Source organism: Metopolophium dirhodum, chromosome 2, assembly GCF_019925205.1.
Source record: "Metopolophium dirhodum isolate CAU chromosome 2, ASM1992520v1, whole genome shotgun sequence".
Classification (NCBI taxonomy): Eukaryota; Metazoa; Arthropoda; class Insecta; order Hemiptera; family Aphididae; genus Metopolophium; species Metopolophium dirhodum.
Window position 1 is genome coordinate 13154529 of NC_083561.1, and position 13267 is coordinate 13167795.

Below are 13267 nucleotides of genomic sequence, written 5' to 3' on the forward strand. Positions count from 1 at the left end.
ATTTGTATAGGATGAACATGGGGTACTCGTCGAATATGATATCCAAGTGGAAATACGTATCTACACCAAAATAAACTTTCTCTGACGATTAACACCCACTGCCCTTTTCAGCAATACATTAAACAAAATATAGTAGTCTGCAGGTATTCACAATTTTTTTTTTTCAATTTGATGCTCTTATTTACAATACCTGCAGAAAAACCAATTTTTGTACAACATATCTGTAAACGTAATAAATATAATAACTGAACATAACTATTTTTGTCGATCACAATACTGTGGGGCCTAAACTCTTGAAACTTTTGATGACATGTAAAAGTTAAGTATGTAGTGACTTATGGGCAACTAACTTTAACGCTACGCACAATCGTAATTCATATACCTATCCACTCTTTGAAAAACAATAAATTGACGCGTTCGGTCGGTCCAGCATAGTTATTAGTTTTGACGGAATTTCGTCGTCCAACACCACCCGCATGGACGTTTTAGATCCTTAACCATCGTAAATCGAACAGACCGACGGAAGTGAAGAAAACAGCCAGTATTTTTCATAAAGAACCTATATACCTGAATACCGCGGTGAAATGAGACAAGAATTACACTATAGACCACAACGGTATAATGTAATTTAGCGGGACAAAATATAAAGGCACGATCTGTTGGCCAAATATGGTATAGGCGTATCTACCTATATGCAATGATGCACCAGGGTTTTGTCTATGACGCGATCGCTATAACCGCGGAATCTGCGCAAACACTATGTTGTTGGCTCTCTACAGTTGACCTATGGCTGTATCACGCGGCTTTATAATAGCATCGGACCTACAGTAGATAAATAAAACAAGTTGTGTTAAATTTGATGCTACCCATTTATCCCCTCACCCCGATAAGTATACTAGTGTAAGAACCTAAATATAATATAGATGCCACAATACCAGTCTAGTGGTGTATTAACCTATTAAGGCTTTGTTGTGGTTGGAGAAGGGGGTGTTAAATCCAAAGCATTATTTATAGCTACCTAATTTGTGTTTTTTATTCGTGGAAATTCCATTAATTCCAGGTTATACTTTGTACATACGCAAATATTAATATTATTATAACATTATAATATGAATATCGGTTGACAAATGACTGAATGAGAATATAAATGATCGATGCATAAGATATTGGCAAAAAATTCTAAAAAATACGATTTTAATTTTTAAATCATATGCATAAACGTGTACCTTAGTTGTACGTGTACCTTATAGGTATGTTATGTTTATTTTTGGATAAGAATGCCGAACAAGTTTTATGTATACATATTGCATATATATTGTCTGATTGTTTTCATATAATTTTCGTGATTATTATATATTTAATAATATTATAATTATATTATATAATATAGTATTATAATAATTAAATAATATATTATATAGGTATTATAAAAATAGTTATGGAATTTTAAATTATTATTATACTTAAAACATTGATAGGTACCTAAATATATACAAGTGTAAATAATTTTTTAGATACTGTGTATTTTTTTTTTTAATTCACTAACATGTGGGATGGATGTCTTAAAATATTTTATACATCGACCGATGTGGCTATATTCGAAACACGCGAATATTTACTATACATAAGTGTATTAGTAAGTACTACATAATAGGTTTATTATGACTCAGTCGCGTGGATTTGTCTTTTAATTTTTATATCAACTTAAAGTACAAACAAACGGTAACGAACGACGCTCCAAGTGAAAACGTTTCCATATTCGTAGGTATAACATTTGTAATTCTAATTTGATTTTAAATTAAATACGTATACATTAATACATTATATTATATCTTACGAAATACGGTATATTATTATTTATTCATTGGCTAAAAGTACTATTATACTACAGTAACGATAAGTATCCGGAAGTTAATTAATACATTCTGTTTATGTTCGCTTTTATAATTGTTGATATGTTTTGTTTTTTAAATCGTTAAGTGAATGCAAATTTCAAATTTTATCTTGCACCTTTCGGATTCTAATACGATAATATTGTATGTGAAAATGAGAAATTAGTTTTCTTGTAAAAATTACAAAGTATATGAATAAATAGAAATATAATGTTTAATTTACAATGATTTTGTTTAATACTTTTAATCAAATAAAATGTATATAATTAAAATATAAAAATGTTTAAGTAGGTACGCGAATATGCTGAAACATAAATTATGATATCTACAGCCAGTATATTTTTTAAAGTGTGCTTATTGTATGGTTATTTATAAGGCACAAATACATTATGCACAAAGCACATTTCAACAGTATAAATTCTATGGGATTTCCGGGCTCTGTACATTACGACCGAAACATTAAAGTCGGTTATAATTTCATAAATAGTTCACAATTGATTGAGTATCGTATAAGATTCGTATAGGTAGGTACGTATTTAATACACATTTTTTGACATTTGTTAGGTGATGGGTGGAGTTAATAGTAACGTCTGATCACGCAAACGTGTGCGGTATGATGGGTATCTGTTTTTTGTCAATCGTTTCACGCGTAACTATCTAACGGGTGCACCCTCGGGAAAAAATAATTTTAAATATAAACAATTCCGAAAACCGGACAGCGTCTGTCCACCTTTTGACCCAGTGCCCTTGCACTCGTCGTCACTAATCACCGTCCATTTGTCTTTGGACCCGATCCCCGTACGAGTATATATTATTATATGAAATATACAGTGTTCGTCTGTATGCGCGCGTGCGCGCATGTGTGTGGGGGGCGGCAGAGGTGGCGAAGGGTTACGCAGGTGCCGCCGCTGCCGTAATGTGTGTCAAGGGGAAGGTCCCGTTGACGAATCATCAAAACAACAACACACTGCAGCAGTGTATATTATACTATGTACATATATACACACAAAAGCATACACACCGCGTTCACCCACTCGATGAGCACACGAAGGGGTTGTATCGTTTTAAACTTTCGTGACACGATTCGTATAATATAGTAAAGTACCTATATTATATTTAGCAAACGACGTGTCCTAACATTTTGGGTGCAATATAGTATAGGTAGGTACGCATAGTGGACAACATATTACGGCAAAAATAATATTATGTGCGCTTTTTATCGGCCAGACTAGTATTGTTATAATTTATATTGTTATATGTACAGGTCTTACGTGTCTTGTAAAACGAAATAAACAAAGGAAAGGAGATAAAATTAAAAAAAATAAAAAATAAAAATTGAATTTGAATAATTATCACGTTGTTCCCATTGTCACACCGCAATTTCGTGTTCCTAATATACAGTTCATATAACCTATATAATGTATACATATATGTTTATCGTGCGGGGCTTATCGTTTTATAAATAGTTATCTAATAATGTACATATTAAGCTTTTTTCAAAATTAATTTGTCGTCGTGCTCGACGGTTCCCACGATCGTAGCTTACCTTTTTGTCGGTGAGCTTCTCACATCTCCTCATCTTGCATATTTGATGGCTCTTATCGTTTCTGCATGGTGCGCAATCGCCACAGTTGTCCTTCCGCTGACACCCTATGCACTCGCCACACCGTTTTCGCTTCTTTTTTGTCTGCTTGTCCATGCCGTTGGCGCCGTTCTCGCAGTGGTCCGAATCCATCATGGACCCACCCACATTGCTGACATTGCCACCACCCGTCATGCCAATCACGTTGTGCTGGACTAGAGGTGACTTGAACCCGGCGGTGCTGCTCACGGCAGCCACCTGTCCCGAACTCTCCACACTGGAACTGCCCACGCCGTCACTTTCCACCGAGCTGTCCATGCTGGACGCCCGCACTTTTCGTCTTTCTTTTTTCCGGGACTCTTGTAGCCCACACGGCGACAGCGTATCCTCCATCTTGATTGAGTCGATGTACGTACCTCCTGCGTTCTGGTACACGTGGTTGGGTATCTGGGCAGACACGATGGCCACTGGTTCGGTTTTCACCACCGTCAGCAGCGTTGCCTGGTTCTGGTGATGTGGGGCGCCCATGAAGTTGCCCTGAATGATGGTGTTCTGGTGGGGGTGGTGGTGGTGGTGGTGGTTTTGCTGCGCGAACGCTTGAGGCGGGGGTGGGGGTGGTGGGTATTGCGGACTCTGGAACAAGTGTATGGTGCCGGCTCGGTCGTCCAAAAACTGCTGCTGGATGCCTGGCACCAGGGTGGGATAGCCTCGGGGTCCAGTAGCTGCCGCCACGTTAACCGTGGACAGCGTATGAAAGCTGGGCAAACCAGGTGACTGTGTCGGCGACACAGCCGCTGGCGTCAGCGTGGTCAACGATACCGTTTCCGGTTGCTGTTGGTCGTTTTGGAAGTTGAACTGCGACTGGAATGATGGCAACTTGCTGCCAGCCGGCGACGGTGGATAATCGTAAGACCCCTTAGACATGGAGTCTTGCGAGTTGCTACCGTCCAGCTTACTCTCCCACGGCCGGTATGACTGCGGTTGTGGTAGGATCATAGTGGTCGGGTACAGGTCCGGCCTGTGTAGCCCGTCCTGGTTGTAATCCCAGTGCATGTCCATTATCCGACCGGTGGTCGGGTCGTAACCATCGCCTGGACCGAGCCGGGCGCCCAGCCCTTCGGCCAGCTCGACCGCCGAGAACGAGCTGAACGGTGGTAGACCTGGCGCAGGGCCTGGTGTCTTCGATTCGGGTACGGTTGATGACGGGGTGGCAGGCTGTGGTGGCGGGAAACCCGCCGTACCATATGAGGCCATGGCCTCCCCGCCACCCTCGCTCATACTAGCCGACGTTGCAGCCAGCGTCACGTTCCCATCGCGTCACTTCTGACGTACACTACAAACAAATAAAACAGAAAAAATTCGAGCGTTACGTTTATAATATTATGGTAACACAGGGAAATTTCTTCAAAAATAACCCGTCGATAATATCACAGTCCGGAGGGATGCGGTTTCTCTCACTAAAGTCTAAACCAACAACATTCACAGGATTATTATTGGTACCTACATGGCTACGTGCCTATACAATATACTATACCTACACGTATATAATACGTACCTATATATAATAACAAAGGGTTCGATTTCTATTGCTGTACGACTCGTACCTACCTGGTGTTATACAGTTATAATAATATTGGGAAAACGAGAGGGAAGTGTAGGGCTATAGACAGATCACTGCAGATCGTTTGTGCGTGAACCGTAATAAAGCTGGTACATATATATAGTTAATGATTCGATTACAAAACTTATGAATCACAGAATATCAGTAACAGTTGTTGCTTTATACACTAGATGTCAATGTCAACGGTGAAACTTCTTAAAAAAAATATAAAAACATACCCCGCGACCTACACCACGAAGTAATTTCACACGAGGGTTGACGCGGAAAACGTAATGGAGACAAGTATATCCCACTAAAATGCTCACCCCTACCAGAATAGTTTCCCTCGTTTTCACGATAATGCGAAATATTTTCCGCTCAAGCACGTTCGGTCTTTATATTGAATTAGTAAAACGGTCGATGGGTTCCGTCTCGAAAATGGTTTTATGGAATGTCTACAATGGTCGGTGGCAAAAATAGTATATATACCAATAGCAATCATATAATTCCATCGTTGGCACGAATAGAGATACCTATGTCATATTTATCAAATTAATCGAAAATTAACACAAAACCTATCGGTAACCGCTTACTGGTGCCTATGTTAGTTACAATTTTTTCCCTCCGAAAACCGCGTCGTGTGAAACTCTAAATGGCAGACTGCGTTAAAAACACACACTGGTCCACATTATAATAAAATAATAATATTAATAATAATCTGCGACGGCGGTCGTGCACGTCGGTTAATCAGGAAGGATGTTTTTATTGTTGAATAAAAACACTTTATTTAATAAAACGACATACACAAATTCGTGTATATATATGTATATATAATAATATAAATACACATATATACACACGTTGTAAATATAAAACGCTGTTGATCAAAACTGCTACTGCACTCATGCGCGTATATGACAACAGCCAATTATAACGATATAATTTATTTTCCGACTAGACAGCCGATGAGTGAAAATTATCGAAACGAGCAAGTCAACAATTAAAACGAAAACCTAAAATAAGTTAGTCACAATATTAATAAATCCCTCGACAACCACGTGAGTGCAGACGCGAATAAAAATAACGGGTAGTTTGGGGGAAATTAACGATAAAATGAAAACTCACGTGGGAAACTCAACAAAAATAAGGAATTTCAAAGTCATGTATAAATGGGTCAGAGACCGGAGTGTTTCCGGTATTGCGCTTTCGTTTTCAGTAGAGCGACGGCTGGGGGTTTGTTTGGGAACGTATCGAGAGGGAAATTTTCGCGGGCAACGACGCCGCAGTCATAAACCCAACACTCGACGTGCATGCTTCAAAATTCATATATGTATTATGATGATGATAAAAAAAAAACAACAATATAATCGAACAGTGAAAGCTCATTCGTTTACCGGTATTATTGATTTGGGATTTAAAATCATCCGTTATGTAAAATAGTTCATAGATAATATAAATATTTAAAATTATGTTAAACATATTGAATTAAATAATAAAGCTGGGTATGTTACTATAATGATAACGAAAAGTCCGATATAAACTGGTACCTACTACAAATAAAAGTTATGACATAATATCACCACAGTCAACTACACATTTAACATTTTGATGTATTTCATAGATAGGTACTATGTACATCTACATGAATATTAATGTAGTAAAAAATTAATAATAACCGTCATTTTTGAGGAGGTGCTCAGTACTCACTTAAGATATATGGTCCGGGTGTATGCGTCGTACTGCACTTTGGTCGAGCGGATACAAAGGGGACGACAAAAATAAATTTATTTTTTTTTTTTTATACGACGAGAAATTTTTTGCGTACACTAGGGCACAAGCATACATGCATTCAACAATAATAATAATTATTACACTCACAAACATAAACGGACAACAAAACGGACACGACAGACACACACGCGCGCGCCACTCACTGGGGCTCGCATACGCACACGCACCGCGACACGACTGTTGCCTGGGTGTAAACGACGGACGGACGGACGCGGCACCACGCACTCACACACACATACACACACACACACACGCTAACTCACACACACACTGACTCACACGCACACGCATCACGCACGACGCACATTGCACACAGGGTACATAATAATAATAATATAACGTTCGGCGCGCGCATACGCACGCCGCAGACGGCGCTCATGACGGCGACGGCCCATCGCGCGCTTACGAAGCGGTACGGAGATGTAGTTGTCGGCCGGTCCGCTAGAGGGGTAGGTTTTCCATATAATATTATAATATTATAATATTATATTGTTATTATAATATATATATATTATACATATATTTATTATTTTTTCGCGCCGTCGATGTACCACCACCACCACGCGCAATATCGGTTCGTCGTCGCGTCCCGTTGGGGCCGCGCACCGCTTCTATTGGTGGGGGGAACCGTGGCAGCGGCGACATCCCCCTACCAGGTGCCCCCGCCAACGCGCTGACGGGGTGGCAGCTGTACACCACCGCGTGCAGCCGTCGTCGACATCGCACCACCGCGCACGCACGCGGTCACTGTGAGTGTTCGCCGCCGCATCCTCTGCCTATATGCCGTCTTCATTGCCGCCGACGTGATGCAATACGGTATTTATGCGCGTATAACGCACCAGAACCTTACCCCCGCCCGCCCACCATCGTCGTCCCTTTTGTGTACCCCCGCGCGAACTATTTACCCCCCCCCCCCCCAGCCGTGGTATATATACATATCATATATTATAATACGCGTATATGTCGGGCCGTCCATTTATTTATTGTTATATATTTTTTTTCTGTTTTAATTATTAATATTGCTTTTAATCGGAATACAAAACCAGTTTGTGCGGCGAACAAAAGGCCCGACGACGGACGGACTTATAAAGTTTCGTGCAGCGTAATACACGTTGGCGAGTAGTGGTGAGGAGGAGGAGGGTCAAAAAACAATTAAATATTATTATACAATCGTCTGTTGCAGCTAGTGTGCTCGTCACCAGAATTTACCATGGCGTAGTGGCGTACTGCATATTATAATATTATTAGGTATGGGCTCGACGTACGATTTCGCGTAGGTAAATGGAATATTATAATATCAGTGTACCAGACGATCGACATAATATCTCAAACTATTCACTCCGCGAAATCGTCGCGTATAGAATAGAAAACAAGTAAACTGCACATGTAATGATGTAAATAAATGTCGAGAACAATATATCGGACCTTTTGTACATACAAGACTGCCAAAACTCAATAACTATAACTTTTATGGTTTTTCGAGTTAAAGCATCGACCTGTAGTCTTAACTCGACTAACCTACCATAATAATAATTTGTTTATCTAAAAAATTACTCCTAAATCCTAATAATACCAAAATAATCGCCAACATAATACAAATTTTGTAGTGTATGTCAAGTTCCTTATAAAAAGAAATTCGTTCGGTTCCTCGTTCTTTTTTTAAAAACGGAATTTATTCTGTTCCTTGTTCCTTAAAAACAAAGAGTAGATTCAATTTTAAAATTGAATTTTTTCGTAAATTTGTATTTTGAGTTGTGGCAGTCCTGTATAAGGGTGCGATATTGTACATAGTACCTACTACATACACTATATCAAAACTGAGTTATAAAAACACAACTGTTCGCCGTCGACTCCTTTGGGAGTCACTAAAAACGTCCATCGAGTTTTCAGTTGTTTGCCTGCATCCCCATACACCAGTGTATACATAGAACCATAAATATTCGTTATTAATTTATTCTTTTTCCAGTGTACCTATTATTTAATAACTGTTTTTTAAACACCTAAAAATCATTACTCATAAAATACAGTCTCTTAAATTAAATTTCACCGTGCCATATATTATATATATATACACGTTTTAACGAAACTTTTTAATAAATATTTCACTTTTTTACCACGAATTTTCACGTTCAATATTTAATAACGTAAGTTATGAATATATAGGTTGTAGGTACGCAATGGATTCGATATTACAAATGCAATGACTATTTTTTTCAACTCTAATAAACGTTTTCCAAGCATATTTTAGTGTGATAAAAATTAATTTAAAACTTATTTGACCAAAAATACAAAAATCTACGAAATATTTATAACTCATACCTTATAGTACTAATTTAAATAAATTTAATAGAATTAATTACATTATATGTTGAATACAACTAATAATATAGACAATATTTAATTTTAGAACTGGGATTAAGATTTGCAAAGTCTTTCTTTTTTAGTGTTTATCATATCCCTATATGCGGAAATTGTGTTTCTAGCGATACTGATTATTTTAATAAGTAACGTTTTTATTTCTTATTTATTGACAAATTTGACAATAATGTAATTTTTAGGATATTCTTTACAAATTTTAATTTTCTTCAGTATTATAAATAACTTTTTATTAAATATTGGTTGTTTATTATTTGTCTGAGACCACAATTTATAACTTTTGCAAACTCGTTTATAATTTAACTGTACGAAATATCTTATTGTTGATATAAACATCACCATATTACAGTGGACTAGGTTACCTATCATATAATAAATGATAATATACTTGACGCAACACTCGTTAACCACCGTTATTATTATATCTTGATATCTACAAATCATTAGGTAAAGAGGCAATAACGGTATTTTAATTTTAGTTTTTCTGCAGTAGGTACCTACCTTGCCAACATCACTGCTAGTGGGTAATTTTGTTTTTGATGTGTTTTTAAATTATTATTTTAGAGAATGCCGAAACCTCTGTGTAGCTTCCGACTTACAAATTCCGGTACAATATTTGATGTTGTTGATAACTTTAATATTAGAGTGAAACACCCATCATCAAATTTAAAGATAAGGATATATTATCTAGGCCCTATGGCATCTTCTTGGCTTCAATAAAATTAACATTTACATTTAAAGGAGGAGAATGTGTGCTAATGATCTATCGCCATCCCATGCCAGTGCACCATGCCGCGTTTGCTGTGTATTAACATCAAATTAATTAAATGTATAAAATTTTCTGTAATATATCTTAAGTCTTTTCAGCTATTAATAGTCGAAATCATACTAAGCGTGGAGTTTGTTTATCAAGATGATCAAGGTGCTGTTGTAAGACGAAGACGCATCACACGCGGGTTCGGGATCCTCTTAAGAGGACGTAACACTGGTATTTGTAGTCTCCGTCTTACCAGTGCGTAACATAGCAAATGTACGCTCAGCAGAACACTCGTAGCTTCGTTAGTTTAAACGTTAGAATTAATTGACATATTATGAAACTTGATGGTTAGAACATTATCCGTGTTTGTACAGTGGTTTTTACGATAATTCAGTTTTTAAGTGAGTTATGAGCATTTTTAATTTACGGTATATTATATACGCATAACTTGCTAAAAAATAACTATCGTAAAAAACCATCATACAAACACAGGTAATATTCTTACCAACAAGTTTTATAATAAATCAATCCACTCTAATTTTTAAACTAACTAAGCTACAGGTGTTCTGCTGAGCGTAATACAAATGTTAAGTCTTCTTAAGAAATTAGATAACCTAATATACCTATATCTTAAATATTATTTAAATTGCACCAAAAATATACATTTAAAATATAGTTTTAGATTTTGTAAATGAATGTTGCGATGAATGTATTAGTTTTGCAATGATATAGTTATGCAAAAGTAGAAAATTCCTAATACACCTTTTTAAAGTATCTGGGATAAACTAAAAAAAAATTACAATATAACGGAGAATTTTACGCAAAACCAACTTACGACAAAATCGATTTTGTTGTAATTCAAAAATGAATAATGTCTGAAACGAAGATCAAATTTTTCAAGCCGGCATATTACGGTGTCCGTGTGAAAATCGCAGATTTATGGTATAAAGTCCACCGGTCACCAACCGTAATGTTTATATAAACTTGAACATTGCACTAATTAATATTCATATTAGAATTTCCTAGATATAATTTAATTTTCAAAATATTTTGGATCTCTTTGAGCTATTTATAAACATTTGAAATTTTTTTTCTATAAATAATAAATATTGATACATTTTTTTAATGTTTAGTTCTGAAATGTAATACAAGATTTTTCATAAGTTATTTTTACAGGAATCGAAGTATATAGAAAAATCATATACACTATTTCTATTTATAGATATTTTGTGTTCTAATTTTTACAAAATTTGACTTTGTAAGTATCCGATTAAAAATATATAAATCGCAGGGACTTATAATATTTAGATTAATTTTGAACTACTACAAGCTTACGAACCTATTTTACACCGTTCTACTGCTATGTAGGTACTTACACCTATATTGACAAATTAATATCATTAATATATTATACCTATAGGTATAAGCGATACATTGAGCTGAAATTAGTTAAAAAAACTACAATACTAGGTACTAACAGAAAAATGAATTACTTAATTAATATAATATTACTAGCTATAAATTATATAATTAACTAAGTCAATTACGATAGATAGTTTATGATTACAGTGATTGATTTTTGAGCTAAGTATAAAAATATTAAATACTAAAAAAAAATCAATTTCGACAAAAACTGGTTTTGCGAAAAGATTTCTGTTATTTCTATTTTCTAATTTTTCAAAACATTATGACATCCACAAAAAAGAAATCGGATCCTTTTAAAACCAAATATCTAGAATCATAAAACCAAAATATAGACATTGTTTCCGGAGACAAATAATAACGGAAAAACAACCATAATATAGTATACTTAGATTTTTTTCAAGATATATTATACAATATACAGAAACCATTTAGTAATCTAATATTTGTTTTTGTCTAAAGTCTAAATAGCAACTATATTATAAAGGTACGACAAAAAAAAGCTACATATAGTGGTAAATATTCGTCGAAACGTGTTTCCCATGAAAAATTTGTTATACATGATTTACAACATAATATGTATATAATATATATGTGAAGGTAAAGGGATGATATTTGCTGTCATGTTTAGTATGTAACATATTATACAAACTAAAATTATTAATGGCCTTCTGTCCGTATTCATTTGTTCTTTAATTGTGTAAGCCACTAATTTAATTTCACTATATCGACTCTGTAGTCTGTATATAGTCACTGTTATTGTGAATCGAGCAAAATTTATAATTCATTGAATGAATTTATCATAACAATTATTTTTTTCCGTTAATTCAATATTTCGACGGTTGCCAAAATGTTATTAAGAATCCGCCAACGCCTGTCCGAAATAAAACTCCATCGGCAGTAATTAAAAATGTTATAACAAGTAACGACTAATGATGATATATAATATTATATTGTACCTATACTTACAATATGCTATTCATACCAATTATTCAATAATTGTACACATTAATACATTATATAGTATGTTTAAGACTATTACTTTTTTTTTAATACATCGTGGTAATACAATATTTATTATTTAGTTATCTATCAATATATAAAAAAATAAAATACTTAATTATTTTGATGTACATTTTAATTTACTCAATATCCAAAATTTAAACAGTATATTACAATATCAAGTTTCAAAAGAATAACGTATTTTATAACCAGCTAATTATAAACTCAACGACTTTCTTTCATTTTTTAGATTATTTAACAAATTAAAAGTTTTTAAATTATAATTATTATTATTATTACTTGCTAATAATGTTGTCAATAATCAATATTAGTAATCAGTTTCTTATGAAATTATAGCAGTATGCAGTTACATTTGGGATTTTTTTTTTTTGCTGAGTAGACAGTGAATGACAATTTACCTTGTACAATGTCATGAGGTTTAACTCATGTTCACTTTAGAAATAATCTCTCATTCACCCGAAAAAAATACCATGTCTGAAATATTGATAAACCAAAGTTACAACAAGATATGTTAAAAACAAAGAGTTCATAAAATATATTATAATGTATAGTAATATATTTTTACAAGAACGATCAGTAAAAAAAAATAATAATAAATAATAATCATACCTATATTTGAATGAGAATTTATTTTCTTCATGTTACTTAATAGTAATTACATAAATTGAAATAATGAATTTATATCAATATCAGTGATGTATCAATATTAAAGAGTACAAATATTAAGTATTATATTTATAGCTAACTAATTCATACCTTACAAATAAATAATTCTTTAATAAGATAACTAAAAATATATTTATTTAAATAAAGATTTTATCTAA

The 13267-nt window shown here is 34.7% G+C and overlaps 1 protein-coding gene across 1 annotated transcript in view; it reads right to left on the reverse strand.

Moving 5' to 3' along the window:
• Positions 1-7234, reverse strand: part of LOC132939832 (methylcytosine dioxygenase TET) — a 47515-nt gene extending 40281 nt beyond the window's left edge. Inside the window, 2 exon segments of the mRNA XM_061007226.1 lie at positions 3439-4807; positions 6782-7234. Coding sequence (XP_060863209.1) covers positions 3439-4752 — 1314 coding nt within the window. The 5' untranslated portion in view covers positions 4753-4807; positions 6782-7234.
• Positions 7235-13267: the final 6033 nt, after the last annotated feature.